The sequence below is a fragment of the Chrysochloris asiatica genome, unplaced genomic scaffold, assembly GCF_000296735.1.
Source record: "Chrysochloris asiatica unplaced genomic scaffold, ChrAsi1.0 scaffold00007, whole genome shotgun sequence".
In the NCBI taxonomy this organism is placed as follows: Eukaryota; Metazoa; Chordata; class Mammalia; order Afrosoricida; family Chrysochloridae; genus Chrysochloris; species Chrysochloris asiatica.
Window position 1 is genome coordinate 32,211,370 of NW_006408525.1, and position 16,238 is coordinate 32,227,607.

General features: G+C 46.6%; 1 protein-coding gene across 8 annotated transcripts in view; it reads left to right on the plus strand.

Moving 5' to 3' along the window:
- MAPT (microtubule-associated protein tau) overlaps nucleotides 1-16,238 on the plus strand; it is a 67,387-nt gene that overhangs the window by 27,440 nt on the left and 23,709 nt on the right. For 6 of the 8 annotated variants that reach the window (XM_006833546.1, XM_006833544.1, XM_006833541.1 and 3 more), the window contains 3 exons: nucleotides 708-763; nucleotides 4,438-4,567; nucleotides 12,927-13,192. In XM_006833546.1, coding sequence (XP_006833609.1) covers nucleotides 708-763; nucleotides 4,438-4,567; nucleotides 12,927-13,192 — 452 coding nt within the window. Of the gene's footprint in view, nucleotides 1-707; nucleotides 764-3,214; nucleotides 3,413-4,437; nucleotides 4,568-8,457; nucleotides 8,512-12,926; nucleotides 13,193-16,238 lie in introns of all 8 variants that reach the window. The other 2 variants (XM_006833539.1, XM_006833540.1) reach the window with 2 other exon arrangements.

Sequence of the window (16,238 nt, forward strand, 5' to 3'; positions counted from 1 at the left end):
GCACATCTGAGAGCAGTGAGGGCCAGCGACTGAAGCTCTGTGGGCGCAGCCAGCAACATGAAGAGGTCTCAGCCAGGCTCCCCTGTTTGGATGGCAGGTGGTCAGCATGAAAGGAGCCAGGACAGTGAGCAGCAGGCTCTCTGTCCAGCATCATGAGACAGGGAACTCAGAGGTAACTCCAGTCAGTCCCCAAAAAGCCTTGACGGGGAGCAGGATCCTCTGGAAACTCAGCCACCCCGATGCCTGAAGGATGGTTAGAGCCCAGTCCTGTCCTGAGACTTCCTCAGTGTCCCTCTCAGAGTGGGGTGGTTCCCAGCTGGGTGGGGTGACCCTGACAGAGGCAGGAAGGAGCTGGTGGATAATGAAGACTGTAGTGTGAGGCTGGCCGCACCTTCCCCAGACTACCCCCATGCCAACCTCTATCCTTTTTGCATGTCCCCTCCCTCGGCCAGCCTGCTGTCCCCTCTCACCAGGTTGCTCCGAGCAATGACCCCAGCTTGCTGTGTTGATACTGACAATGTGAGAACTAACAGATGAAAAGGGAAAGAAAACAACCAGGCTTCCAGTTAGACCAAGAGCACCACTAATCAAACCATGTTGCACCGATCTTGGAGAAATCCTCCTTTCACCACTCCTGCCAATCAATGGCTGTGTCTGAGATCTGTGACTCTGGACTGTAACGCGCATTCTCATTTGTATCTTATCAGCTCGCATGGTCAGTAAAAGCAAGGATGGCACTGGAAACGATGACAAAAGAGCAAAGGTAAGCTATCGAAGACTTGAGACTCTGGTGCTGATTGAATTTGCCCAGAAGCCATTCAATGTTTTGACATCTGGGCTCTTTCTCACATGTAATATGTGTGGAGCATTGGTCCGTAAAGAACAACTTGTTTTAAAGTGGTATTATCTTTGTGCAAGCTTTAAAACAATCCAGTGTTTACCAATTCTGATCCTTATTCCAGGAAAGGACACCCAGCAGGTTAATGAATTGGTGCCCAATAAAATAATTGCCATTTTATTACCATGGTTTAAATGAGACTTTCTTAGTAAGTGTAGGTATGTTTACATTTTCTGTAGTAATCTGTAAATTTTGCACATCTTACATTTCCTGCTACAGACCTAGGTTCAGTAAATAGATGTACATGATATATAGAAAATACCATTTAATTAGGGGCTGATAAATACAGAGCAAGGCAAGTATCTCCAACCTAAGGCAGATGAACTCAAAGGAAGAAACGAGCTATGAGATAGCCCTGAAGGGACTATAAATGAAAGCTGGTGACACTGGGGTGGGAGACAGTAGTCCACAGAGGAGGACCAGCACAAGCATTGACCTGGAAGCATGAAATGGCCTGCATGCATTCTAGAACTATAAACAGATTGGCTTGGTCAAAGTGGAGTTCCACTTGGGGCTAAACACAAGACTGGAAAGGTACTAAAGGAGGGAAAACGTGACACACGGCTTCTGTATCTAATTGAGACATATGACGGCTCACACTACCTTGAAATGATGCCATGACATATGCCCTAATCAGTCTTCAGAAGTCAACCCAGGAACAGTGAATGAGGTGGCCTGCTCACCCCGAACCTCATCCAGAACCAGGCCCATCCTTCTCAGCGTTCTTTTCTGAAGTAGTTTACAAAATCCCTGATGGCTTTGAATCTCGGGAAATTCTTCTGTAGTGGCCCGGGATAAAGACGCATTTTTTCTTAAATGGATTTTCTTAAAAAGATTTCCATAGAAATTCTGCCTGGAACATTTTAGACTTTAGCTAATACTGGAGCCCTGTCCATATCTTTGAGGCAGAGTATAGTATTGAGATTTGAGGACCACTTCCAGAAGTGGCCTGCTCTATACCAAGTCAGGGTCAGCTACCCCAAGAGCCTGGTGAGACAACTGGGGGCTCTGGAGGGACTTGAGAGCTGTGTCTTGGATGCTTGGAGTGGTTGCAGTCGTTTTTGTCAGTCAAGATGCATAACCAGTACTGGTTGGAGGGAATACCTGCCTCATTCATTCATTCAGTGCACACAGACCAGCAGTCAGATTGATCAGAAACTACAGCTCATCTTCTTTGTCACCAGCCCCAGGGCCTCAGCCTTTGTCTCTTCCCTGTCACTGCTGTCTCAGTCTTCGAGTTCTCCTCGTTGGCCTCAGACATAGTCATGGCCACTTCAGCCAGGAATCCAAGGGACAATAAGGAAACAAGTGTGAGCACCCCGTTGACCTTTCCAGTCTGCTCTGGAATTGGTTTCCTCTCTGGAACACCCTTAGACTAAGTTTCTCTTCTTTTATTCTTAAAGGGACGGCCTCGCCCTAGCCAGCCCACTGTCCTCCATGAGGACAATGATTCTCCACCAGTATCCCCCAGAAGCAGTTAGTTCCAGCCATAGACATCAGCCACCATCCTTCAACTGTCTTCCTTACAATTCGGCAGCTCTCTGAGGGTGTCCAGCATAGTGGCCACCTGCCCTACCCAGGTTTTTCCCTTTTATGGAATGTGTTCAAGAGTTAGCATTGGTCAGATTAGGAGCTGACAGATAGTATCAACATTAGTTTCAATTGAGACTTTAACCAGAGTGGTGTGTGTGTGTGTGTGTGTGTGTGTGTGCGTGTAAATCCCTGGTATCAGATAAATACCTAGAAGAGGCACAGTCCTGAGTATTGCCATTATGATTCTATCATGGTGGTGGAAGAGGACCAAAGGTTAGCAGGCAAGCATGAGCGCGCCTTGCCTGGAACTGAGTAGAAATTGGGGTGTTTCTGACACATGGTACATTGGGAATGCTTTCTCGAGAAACATCTGAAGTATCATGTGCCTTCACAATCCCCGTGGATTTGTTGGGTGTGAACAACCAGTGGTCTCAAAGTAGGGGCCACAAGATGGTCCAGTGAGCTAGAGAAAGAACATACTAGAACTTTTATCCGTTGTTAATCATCTTCACTTACAAGTTCTACACTGTGTAAGTTTTATAGTATACATCATATATCGACATCATAGTATATGTATTCAACTGATAGATACCTACATGGGCAGTAGGGTGCCTCACTTTCTTGTAATTACTGATAAGGGTCCACGATCCCAAGACAGCTTGGAGGTCACTGCTCTAGGTCATTACCTGCTGCATTTATTTTTACTCACTGTCCTTTTTCAGTTTGTTCCCCTCCCCCATGTGCTGACTTTTATTTTGATTTTATTTATGTTTATGTTTTAAGACATCCACATCTTCCTCTGCTAGAACCCTGAAAAATAGGCCTTGCCTTAGCCCCAAACGCCCCAGTCCTGGTAGCTCAGACCCTTTGATCAAACCCTCCAGCCCTGCCGTGTGCCCAGAACCATCTTCCTCTCCTAAACACGTCTCATCTGTCACACCCCGAATTGGCAGTTCTGGAGCAAAGGAGATGAAACGCAAGGTAAGGACACCACCTTTGGCAAGCATCAGGCAGTTCTCCTGCGGTTTTCAAATGTCTGCTGTTTTAACCACCGAGACCTTTCTTCAGATAAACTCTTTCATAGGCACGCCATGTAGAATAGTTACATTTTGGTTTAACAGGGAAAAGGGAACAAGGAGACTCACTTCTCAGCTCCCCTAAATCCCCCATAGCAGCAGTGCCCCAGGCACCCTCGAGACCCTGGTTTGAAAATGGGAATCCACATTCCTGATTGCCTTCATTTGGGTTGGATGGCCTCACTGGGTCACAATAACTGCCCCCATGTTCCCTACCTTCTGAAGCATCTCCTGGGCCTTGCTTCATGTCAGTTTCCTTTTGAGTTTGTTTTATGTCAGAAGGTCATCTACCTTGTAACCAAACCCAGCAACTGGCCATGACCAGTACTCTGTGTTTGTACCAACACTGTCTCTCCGTCTTTGGTTAGTCTGTTAACTGATGGCTGGTGTTTACCTACCATGGGCTCTCAGCACACCCACGGTGTTCCGGGAACCTTATGGTTGCTTAGAGAACAAACGTCTGCGACCTAGCTCTGTTTAGCACTCAAGTTCAACAGTGTCTCATAGAGCAAGTGCTCCTGGGGAAACCAGCCACCAGTCAGATAAACCCATAATGAGTCCAAATATGTATGTTCACATAGGCATGGCCCACTAATGTCGACACCAAGTGGATAATGAACCAGATCATTTTTACCAGCTTTATTGCCTTATAAAATAAATTAGCACAATTCATGCTGATAGCTAATGTAAACAATTCCCCTAGGGAGAATTCATAATCAGGGCACTTGGTGTTTGGGTGGGACAGTGGGTTTGTGTGCCCAGCAAACCTTTGTGATGGTAGAAGACATTTGTTCCATATAGAAAGCAAAGGGTCACTCCCAAACTTAGCTTCCTTTTCAGTCAAAGCAAGAGTGTGGGGCTGGCATTGATTCTAGGTGACAGTAACATTTCCCTATTTTAAAAACCGCTGTACCGTGATTCGGTTTGCAGGGGGCAGATAAAACTGGAACGAAGATCGCCACACCCCGGGGAACCGCCCCTCCAGGCCAAAAAGGCCCAGCCAATGCCACCAGGATTCCCTCGAAAACCACACCCACCCCAAAGACACCGCCCAGCACCGGTAAGAAGAATATTCTAGAGTTTACCCAAGGAAGCTTTCAGTAGGTACAACCCCCACCTCTGAAACCTCCTTGCTATTGAATCAGTTCCAACTCATAGCAACTCCAGAACTGCTCCCTAGGGAATACCTGCCCCCATGGCCTTTCTCAACGCCCCATGGGTGGATTCAAACCACCAACCTTTAGGTCAGCTTCACCCCACCCCACCCACCCCTGGGGACCTAGACCGGCTTTGAAGGCCCAAGAAAACGGATAACCCTGGAGAGATAGTTGGAGCCTTGCAGATTACTAAACACAGTAATGTTGCTTTTCTTTTGAAGCCTTTTGACAGTTTTCTGAGGTAGAGATTGAATCCCTACTTATAATCAATGAAGAAATTGAGGATCTGAGAATTTTCTTGACTCGACCTAACGAGCTCATTTTACCCATGAGGAAAATGCAGCCACATGGCCAGTAAGTGGTGGGAAAGGGGTTTCTCTGCGCTTCTGTGAGGCCATATCAGGCCACTGGAAGGCAACCCCAGTGTGAGCTGTTTGAAGCCCCCAGATGAGCCATGTGACCACTGTTGCTCCAAGTGCACTTAGGTAGGTCACTACAGATGACTTCACACAGACATGGCCGCGGGAGAGTCATGAATCCTCTTTAAAACCTGGTGGTCTCCCCAACCCCCAACCCCCAACCCCCAACCCCCCAAAAAGAAAAAAACAGAGGGAATAGAAGCAAATACAGTTGAAAGATGATGCACGGAAGAGATTGTAAACATTGCAATGAAACGATGGTGTAAAGCTGATGTTCTCCCATGGAAACTAGCACTCGGTTCACAGTTAAAAACTTAAAAAAAAACAAATCAGAGATCTAAAAAAACATTAGCAAAAAGTAGGAAGCAGGCCTGAAGAATGGAGGAAAGTGGGTCTTAGGCATTATCAAGCTTCCAAATCTCTCTACCAGGTCAGCCTTCCATAACGCTGTTGCTCAGTCTCCACATATAGTTGGGAGTTATCAGCCGTAGTGGCTGGGGACTTGGCATCACCTCGTCCATAAACTAAAAACTTTTGCTATTGGGAAGATTCCGACTCAAAGCAACTCAATCAGAGTAGAACAGCCCCTAGAGTTTCCAAACTGTAATCTTTACAGGACCAGACCCATCTTTCTCCACAGAGCAGGCTGCTGGGTTCAAACCACTAGAGGACCTCTTTAACCAGTGTGTCACCAGGATTCTGTACCTAACTCTAAAAAAAAAAAATTCCTTTTCTCTTTTAGCTAAGACTAAAGAAATTTGAGGGGGAGGGAAATCTTTTGAAAGAAAAATTTTCATCTGTAACAAGAAGATCTCAGTAAATGTCAGTCAACTTTATGTACCCCACAAAAATGAAGAGTTAATATCAAAAGATGAATAAGATTATTTTCTAGACAAACTCAGTTTTCAAAAAATAACACAAACAAACAAACAAAAAAAACCACTGAGAGAAAATACAAAAACCCTGCCTAAAAGTGATTTGATGTTTTAGTTGCAGAATCATGAACAAGACCATGGAGGTGAAAAAATACAATTTAGGCTGAGGCACTAAAGTACAATGCTATGGCCACTGTACCTTTCTGTAATAAAAACAATAACCAGGGGTAAAGAACACCAACCTGGTGGTCTTAGCTGAGCGGTTGCACGCTGTGTCCACTCCCCTGGGCTTCTGTGAATGAGAACTAGTCAAGGCATCTGCCCAGCTATTTTGCTTCCAGTGGTTGCTACTCAGCATACCAACCAATTAACCAGATAGCATTGAGTTGACTCTGCCTCATGCAGACCCCGATGTGTCACAGTAGAACTGTGTTCAACGGTGTTTTCAGTGGATGATTTTTCATAAGTAGATCCCACTCATGGTGCTCCTGTGTGTGTCAGAGTAGAACTGTGCTCCACAGGGTTTTCAGTGGATGATTTTTCATAAGTAGATCCCACTCATGGTGCTCCCGTGTGTGTCAGAGTAGAGCTATGCTCCACAGTTCTGCAGATTTCTCAGTGGGTGAGTTTTATTTTTGCAAGTAGATTCATCTCTGGGTGAACTTGAACCTCCTGCCTTTCAGTTAGCAGTCAAGCATGTAAACTGTTTGCATCTTCCAGGGACTTGCAAGTAAAAATAGTAAACCTCAGCGAGGATTAGGGGAAACTGGCTGAGCATTACCTCCACAAGCTGCCCTGGGTTTAGCCTCTATGATGCTCAGTGAAGGGGCTCAGGAAGCCCATGGGTCTGGGTGCCGGCTGTTCCATGGAAGGGTAGGTCTCTGCTTCTCTTCGGTCTGAGTGGCTACCCATAGCCCTTGTCTGTGGCATGGTTAAGCCATGTGTCTGTGTGGCTCACAGGTGTGGTATCATGGGTCTGCAAAGACGGCTGTTCATCAAGGTCCAGAGGTTTTGTTTTCTCTCCGTTGTTTTTCCTTGCGTGTATAAGACAGGCCATGTAAGCTAATAAGCACTAGACCACAAGATTAGTTTGAACTACAAAGTCAGCGGTTCAAAACTCACCAGCCACTCCTCAGAAACCCTATACAGTGTTGCTATGAGTCAGAACTGACTCAACAGCACTTAACAACATCAACAATGTAGGGGTAGTAACCAAGGTTGTGATTTTATTTACAGTTTTGCTCCTGCTTTTTTTTTTTCTCTTGATTCTTCACCTGAAAAAGAACTGTACTTTGCTCTCTTTATTTTTAAAATTTTATTGGTATACCTCATTTCATCACACTTTGCAGGATACTGCTTTTTTTTTAAATACAAATTGGAGATTTGTGACCCTCCTCCATTGAGCACGTCTGTCAGTACCATTTTTCTGACAGCATAGTACTGCTGTGTGCGTTTCGTGTCTCTGTGTCCCAGTTTGGTGATTCTCACACTATTTCAAACGTTTTCATAATGCTAATAGTGTAAACATAAACATTAAGTGCACTAGGAAGCCAAAAAGTTTGTATGACTCACTTTATTGCAATATTTGTTTTATTATGGTGCTTTGGAATGGAGCCTGCTGTATCTCTAAGGTCTGCCTGTATGGTGGTAAAATATACACGATGCGCCTCCAGAAAGTTCTTGGAAAAAATTCCATTATCTGTTTAATCCTTCTTCCTTGAACTTTCAAAAGCCTTTATGTAACAAAACATTAGGCATCTCAACCATTTGGATATGTCCAGTTCAGAGACGGTTACATCCTCCGTGTTTTGCAACCCTAACCACTCACGGCTGCCTATTTTTCTCATCTGAGTGTCTTAACTGACACTCAGTGTCCCTTCCAAGATAACTGCCCCTTCCCCAATGACCCTGTCTCCCACCTGTTTCTAGTGTTGGTGGTGGTGTTGCGTGCTGTCGAGTCGGTTCTGATTCATAGCGACCCTGTATAGGGTTTCTGAGGAGCAGCTGGTGAGTTTGAACCACTGACCTTCCAGTTAGCCGTCCAGTGCTTATCCTACAGTGCCATACCAGGACTCCCCTGCCCCTGATAACCACTAGCAAACCTTGTCTCTGCCTATCTAGGTACTTTACATAGGTAGGATCATACATTATTTGTCCTTTTATGTCAGACTTACTCACTTAGCATAACATTCTAGAGGTTCATCCATGTCATCGTGTGTATCAGAACTTCTCTGGAAGGATCACATTTTGTTTATGGATTTATCTGTTGATGGGCACTTGGGTTGTTTCCATCTTTTGGCTATTATGATCTTACCTGCTCTGGGGTAGTAGCCTGAAGCCAGACCAATTCCCTTCCCCTCCACCTTATTTCTTCCCAGAATGCCCCCTTGCTCTCTGTCTTGCTCCCCCATGGCAGAGCCATGTGAGGCTGGGCACCGATAACCAAACACCTGTCAGCTTGATTATAATGAGGGCTTTCTGTGGATCTTTCTTTTTAAGCAACCAAGAAAGTGCAGAGAAAACTACCCCCTCCTGGGGAAAACTCTGAGCGAGGTAATTCTGAGCCTGCTGGGAAAGGTTGCTTTGTGTGTGTAGCTGTTCATAGGCCTATGTTTCCCAAGATGGGAGAAGCTGCTTCTGACACTGAGCCTGAAGAAGGAACAGTCTGAATTCCTGCATATCTTCTCACGTGTCGTTTGCACAGATGTTTGGTTTCTAATCCTGAGTGTGCTTATTTACTCCGGGGACAAGGGCATGGAAGAGGGCTCTTGGGGTGGAGGGAGGGGGCAGCATGTGCCTGGAGTTTGTTGTGGGGGTTGGAGATTTGGACTGTTCCTCACCAAGGTTTGTTGTTGTTGTTAAGTGCCATCAAGTTGGTTCTGACTCATAGCAACCCTGTATAGGGTTTCCAAGGAATGTCTGGTGAGTTTGAACCACCGACCTCGTGGTTCAAACGGTTTAGCCATGTGTATAAGTTGCCTTTACCACTCATCTGTCAGTTTGCCATACTGTGGTGGCTTGCATGTTGCTGTATGCTGGAAGCTATACTGCTAGCATTTTCAATCCCTGCAGAGTCACCCACGGTGGACAGGTTTCTGTGCAGCTTACAGACTAACACAGGCTAGGAAGAAGGGGAGGTAGACCACTTCTGAAAGGATGTTGTTGTTGTTGTTAAGTGCCATCGAGTCAGTTCCGACCCATAGCGACCCTGTACAGGGTTTCCGAGGGTGTAAATCTTTATGGGAGTAGAAAGCCTCCTCTTTCTCCCGTGGAGCGGCTGGTAGTTTCAAACCGCTGACCTTAAGGTTCGCAGCCCGATTCGTAACCACTACGCTACTACTATAGCCACTGAAAACCTTATAAACAGCAGTGGCACTTCATACATGAAGAAAACAAAAGGTCATTAAAAAGACAGGAACGAAAGAAATAGGTATCAGAAAAGACTCTGAAACTTACTCCTGAATGTCAAGAAGCTAAAGGGCCTGGGAGAAATGATGAAGTAAAAGAGCTGAGCAGATTTCAAAGGGTAGCTGGAGAAGATGAAGTAAAGAATAATGGGATGTACAGTACTGGAGTTAGAAAACCAAAAAGGAAGAACACACTCAGCATTTCGCAAGCTAAAAGAATTAAAGAAAAAATTCAAGCATCAACTTGAAATACTGAAAAATTCTATGGGCAAAATATCAAATGATACAGGAAGTACATAGAGATACTGTACCAAAAGAATTGGTCAGTATACAAGAGGCGGCATCTGATCAAAAACTCATAGTATTAAAGGAGGAAACCCAAACAGTACTGAAGTCATTAGCAAAAAACAAGGTTCCAGAAACAGATGGAATACAAATTTAAATTGAAAACAAACTGCTATAGTGTGGAAGAGCTCATTTGTCTATGCCAAGAATTTGTCAGACCTGACCAATCAATTGGAAGAGACCCATATTTGTGCTCATTCAAAAGAAAATTGACCCAATGAAATGTGGAAATCATATCACAACATCCATCGTTAATATAACATTCAAGTAATATTTTGCTGATAACAACTGGAAAATGGTTGTTGTAGCGGTATATCAATAAGGAGTTGCCAGAAATTCAAGCTGGATTCAGAAGAGGACATGGAACTAGGGATACCATTGCTGACATTAGATGGATCTTAACCGAAAGTAGAGAATATCAGAAAGATGTTTACTTGTGCTTAATTGAGTATACAAAGGCATTCGACTGTGTGGATCTTAACAAATTGTGGATACCATTACAAAGAGTGGGAATTCCAGAACACTGAACTGTGCTCATGAGGAACCTATACATTGATCAAGAGGTAGTCATTCAAACAGAACAAGGGGATACTGGATGGTTTAAAGTGAGGGAAAGTGTGCATCAGGTTTATATCCTTTCACCGTACTTACTCAATCTGTATGCAGAACAAATAATCCAAGAAGTTGGGTAACATGGAGAAGAATGTGGCATCAGGATTGGAGGAAGACACATCAACAACTTGTGATATGCTGATGGCATGACCTTGCTTGCAAGAAGTAAAGAGGACTTCAAGTATTTTGTAATGAGGATCAAGGGTTACAGCCATTGCACCTCAATGTAAAGAAAACAAAAATCCTTACAACGGGACCAATCAATAGCATCATGGTCAATGGAGAAACTATTGAAGTTATCAAAGACATCACTTTACTTGGAACCACAGTCAACATTCATGAAAGCAGCAGCAGGAAACCAAATGCCACAGCGTATTGCATTTGGCAAATTTGCTGCAAAAGACCTCTTTAAAGTGTTAAAGGGCAAAAAACGTTATTTTGAGACTAAAGTACCCCTGACTTAAGCCATGGTATTTTCAGTCACCTCATTGAAAGCTGGAAAATGAATAAGGAAGAGCAGAAAACAGTCGGTACGTTTGAATGATGGTGTTGGAGAAGACCACTGGAAGTACCATGGACTGCCAGAAGAACAAACAAATCCATCTTGGCAGAAGTGCAGCCAGAATGTTCTTAGAAGCGAGAGTGGTGAGCATTCATCTCATGTACTTTGGACATGTTGTCAGGAAGGACCAGTCCCTGGAAAAGAACAGTTGAGGAAGACCCTCAACAAGATAGATTGACACAGTGGGAGCAACAATGGGCCCAAACATAACAGTTGTGAGCATGGTACAGGGCTGGGCTGTGTTTCGTTCTGTTGTGTAGAGTGTCACTGTGGTCAGAACTGACTCCCGGCACCTAACAACAACATTCGTTTCCTGAGGCCGCTGTAATAAATTGTGGTGGCTTAAAATGATAGAAATTTATTAGCTTACAGCTCTGAAGGCCAGAAGTCAGCATTCAGAGAGTTAGCAGCGCCATGCTCTCACCAAAGGCGCCTACCTTCTGGTCACCCAGGCATTCTGTGGTGTGCAGCAGCTACAGCATGATTCGTCTCTGCCTCCATCTTCACTGGGCCAGCTTCCCTCTGGGTCTCTCCTTCTCTTATAAGGACATCACTCAGACTGGATTGGAACCCTACTCCACTATGACCTCGTATTAACTAATAACATCTTCGAAGACCCTATTTCCCAACAAGGTTCCACTCTCAGGTACTGTGCTTAGGACTTCAACATGTCTTTTTGGGAGACACACTCAAATATGTATGAAACAGCATGAAAGTCCCACTGGCATCGGCTACATGATCACCCTGTGAATGACCCTTTACCTGGTAACACATCCCATTTTCAAATACTAGCCCTGCAGGTACACTCTGTCTCCCCATTTTCCAGATGAGAAGACAGTCTTAGGGAGGAGGTTAAGCCCCAGTCAGTTTGGTTAATGGTATGGAAAGGATTGAAGAGCTACCGTGAAGCCCGAGGTCACCCTGTGCTGCCTTAGGGTAGAATGGCATTGCTGCAGAGGCTGAGAGAAAGGCTGGGACCGGGAAACAGAGGCCCATCCACGGTTTCTGCATTGGAAAATGAGAAAATTCTCCATTTGTCCTGTCTCCGCAGAGCTTGACTTCTTGAGAAATATCCAGTAAGCGTGGAAGTTCAAACATTCAAAACCATGATGGTTGGTGTTGACTTAAGGGCAATCATCTATTTGTAGACAAAGAGCAGTCCTTTTCCAGGTTGGGGCCCAGCAGGTGCCATGTTTGTGATATGGCCCCCGGGGGTTTGGAAGTGGATATGGCTGAGGAAGTTCAGAGTTCAGCAGTACAACTGTGCTGTGCAGCTTCTCACAACTGGCCCACATCTAATCCAGGGGTTCTGGCTGTGTGCTGGAGAACCCCGAGGGAGCTCAGAGAAAGTCCGTTTTACAGGCCCCACCCTTAGAGATTTGGATAGGACAGGCTTGGATGGGACCCAGGAATGAGCATTTGCTAAGTTAAGTACTGTGGTCCCTGGCCGCCCCAGGGATTCTGATGCAGGGTCCTAGGAGCTGTCCTTTGAGAACCACTGAACCCACGAAACACACAGAAACAACGACTCCTAAAGTGGGGAAACAGATACCTTTAGGGGTGAGGAGCACCCAGAAGAGGGCTGTTGGGGGGTGGCACACCTACACTATGCTTGCAAAGAAAGGGGTGTTGGTAGTTATCTGCACTGGCACAGAGGACAGGGAGGGGATCGCAGGGCTGGAAGCAGCAGGCTTGTCTGGTCAGTGAAGGACAAGTATGTGTGAGCACGCATTCCTTTCTGGACCACGCGCCAAAGAAGAGTTGGGAAGCGTGGTCAGGAGACCCGGATAAAGGGGCCTTGAGCAGAATAATGTGGCTCAGCAGAATAATGGGGCAGACTGAGGGCGCCTGGGGGTCCTGTATTCAGGGTAAAGGTCCACAGGATTCAGGGTAACGGCCAGGGCTCCTCCCCTGTTGGCTGTGACCACCTGCTTAATCCAGCCTGAGTCTGAACACGGGGCCTTTTTTAACTTTCCTCTCGGAAACCTGGTCTCACACCTTCCTTCTTTCCTTCCCTCCTAACCTCCTTCCTTCCCTCTCAGGTGAATCTGGAAAATCTGGAGACCGCAGTGGCTATAGCAGCCCCGGCTCTCCGGGCACTCCTGGCAGCCGGTCCCGCACCCCGTCCCTGCCCACCCCGCCCACCCGGGAGCCCAAGAAGGTGGCAGTGGTCCGCACCCCACCCAAGTCACCGTCTTCAGCTAAGAGCCGGCTGCAGACGGCGCCCGTGCCCATGCCGGACCTGAAGAACGTCAGGTCCAAGATCGGCTCCACTGAAAACCTGAAACACCAGCCCGGAGGCGGGAAGGTAAGGACAGCGGAGGGAGCCCCTGGCGGGGCGCCCTGAGGAGGAATGGAACTTTCTCCTGAGGTTTCATCTGCCTGGGGCAGAAGTGGGTGAGATGGTTCAGCTCAAAAGGGGTCCTCCCTGTGAAGCACCCCGACCCTCACCTGAACCTTTCAAGTAAGGAGAAGCCAGTTGCGGCTCAATTCTTTGTCGGGGTGTGAGACGAGAGCCCCCTGTCGCTGGAAATACTGGTCCTGCTCTTCCTCGTTTCAGGCCTGCTAACAGGACAGTGACAGAGACTCCAAGGCTGTCTCCGTGACCTAGGGCCTCCCTCCCTGTCTCACGTCCTCACATGGCACCCTCTGTAATTGGGCAGCTCTGGTTTTTATGGGATGTTTACTTAGGTTGAGCTCTTTCATCTTCAATTCTGGGGAAATTAGGGGGTTCTATTTTCCGGAGGCAAAAGGGTCCTCATGAAATCCTTGGGGCTCCTCAGATGGCTCTTAGTGGACTGGCAGCGTCTCATCAGCTGCTAGCTGTTGGGTGACTCTGGTGGTCCCAGTCCTGCCCCTTCCAGAGGGTCTCTTGGGCAGCCACTGTGGGGTGCTGCCAGGCAAAAGGACCTCCAATAAGACGGTTTCTGCACTGGTGGAATGGTGGGTCTCCTACGCCAGCCCACCCTCATTCCGCATGGTGGGTGTCCTGTGAACGCTCTGTTCTCGTGGCACATCTTTGTAGAAATGACAAAACTTTACACACACTAGGAAGAACCTCCACCAAGAAGTCTCTCCTTAACCGCCTTTGGAGCCCTGACAGCTCTGAGTATGTGTCTGCCTCCCATCCTCATGAGGAGGGCAGCTGGCTCTCTGGCATCTTGGCTGCCCCATGGGGCTATGCCAGTTCATTTGACTTGGTGTTGTCTGAGTGAGTAGATAGCTCAAGGAGCTGGAGCCGAAACCTTGAGTTCATCTGAGGCTGGACTGAAAGCTTTGGGCGCCACTGGTCCCAGTTCTGAGTGGGGAGGAAACTTTTCTACTGAAGGCCCCTTTCAGGGCCTAGTGCCCCCCTTCCACCCTGGCTGCCCAGCTTCCCTCAGTGGAATGCTTGGAGAGGGAGGAGGGAGGTGCCTCAGGCTATGTCAGCTTAAATATCTACTGATGGGTTAAAGAAGAAAGGGTAACTTTTCTTGGGACACATTAGGGGAAGAGAAAGGCCTAACAGCCTCTCCTAAAATTCCATGAAACACCTAGAAAATTGAAACAGAAAATTTCAGTTGTAACAAAGATCAAGGTGTTAGTCTCCAAGAAAAATGAAAAGTTAAAGGGGAAATTGGCTTATGGGATCTGCTAAAAAGGCTTTAGAAATGACCTGATGCTGTGTTGGCTTCCTGGATCCAGTGAGTGCTCAGTAATGTCAGGCTGTAACAGGGACAGAGGAGCTCTGGTAGCGTAGTGGTTACGAATCGGGCTGCGAACCTTAGGGTCAGCGGTTCGAAACTACCAGCCTCTCCGCGGGAGAAAGATGAGGCTTTCTACTCCCGTAAAGATTTACACCCTCGGAAACCCTGTACAGGGTCGCTATGGGTCGGACCCGACTCGATGGCACTTAACAACAACAACAACAGGGACAGAGCTACGGGAGTCTGACGGGTCATTCAGCTCCCTAAAGAGCTGATCACACTGAATAAGGAAGAACTGGAGATGGGTCATGTCTGTATAGCTGCAGACAAGGAAAAGCACAGTGGATCAATAGCCATCATTTATCAATAGCCATCATTTAACCTGTTGTCATCTTTGAGCTTTTCTGTTTTCATGACTTGCTACAGTGAATGTCTCTTCATTTCCTGGGGCTGCTGTACCAGAAATACCACAGTTGGGAGACTCTAAAGAACAGAAATGTCTTTTCTCAGAGTGCAGGAAGCTAGAAGTCTGAATTCAGGATGCTAGCTCCAGGGAAGGCTCTCTCTTTGGGCCCAGTCCTTTCCAGTGTCCCTGGTTCCTTGCTGATCAGGAGGCGCCATCTGTCTTCTCCTACTTGTGCTCACTTGTCTCTGTGTCTGATCAACTTGTTTTATAAACTCAGAAGTTCTTAGGGTGAAGCATGGCCTCTTTAAGTCGGCATGAGATTGCATTATAGAAGGCTGCCTTATTATATGCACAGGTATAGGGAGGGGTTGGTATTCCAAAGCATACTTCCTTATTGTTGTTGTTACGCTGTTCACTCAGTGCCAACTCATAGAGACCCCGTAGAGGGTTTCCAAGGAGTGGCTGATGGCTTTGAACTGCTGACCCTGTATTAATCGTACAGTTCCACACCAGGACTCCCCACATATTTTAGGGGGACACAATTCAATCCATAATACTATGTGTTTCTTTAAGGGTTTGAAGCAAGATTATTTCTAAAGAAAAATGCTGGTATCGTGTGGTCAGTTGGAGACTAGTTGATTTGATTGAAAAACCTGCTACTCGTGAAAGTGCTGGGATGGCCATCTTGAGCCTGATTACAAAATAGAATCACCTGGGAGTATCCAAGCCTCCTCCCACCCCACCCCACCCCAGCCATTAGCATCTCAGGTGTGGGCTCCCCAAGTGTGTACAGTGTGCAGTCCAAGCTGAGAAAGCCATGCTTCCAAATTCTCACCTGCTGGCCTCTGGCGTGGAGGCCCTGAATGTCGAGGGCCTCCGTGCACTTGGATTTGGTGACTGGTTTTCTGTGTCCTTCCTGACCCACCTGCATTCACGCATAGCATGAACCCTGGCTCCTGAGTCTGCTCAGCCCAGACCCAGACCCAGACCCAGACCAGGCTGGGTCCCCTGGGCCCCAGGTTTTTCTATTCAATGTGTAAGTGGGGGTGTGGCGAAGGGCAGACATAAAGAACCAATATTTTCAAAACTTAAAGAAAAGATGCACTGCAGCTGTACAAGATTAGCCAGTATTCTTATACTCTGGGGAGGGTGCAAATCAGAGCAAGCTTTTTTGAATGTACCAGAGGAATGCTCACAGTTTCCACAATTTGACTCAATGACCTGTTGAAGTGCTTGTGCCCAATATGCTAGAAGTGTTGCAT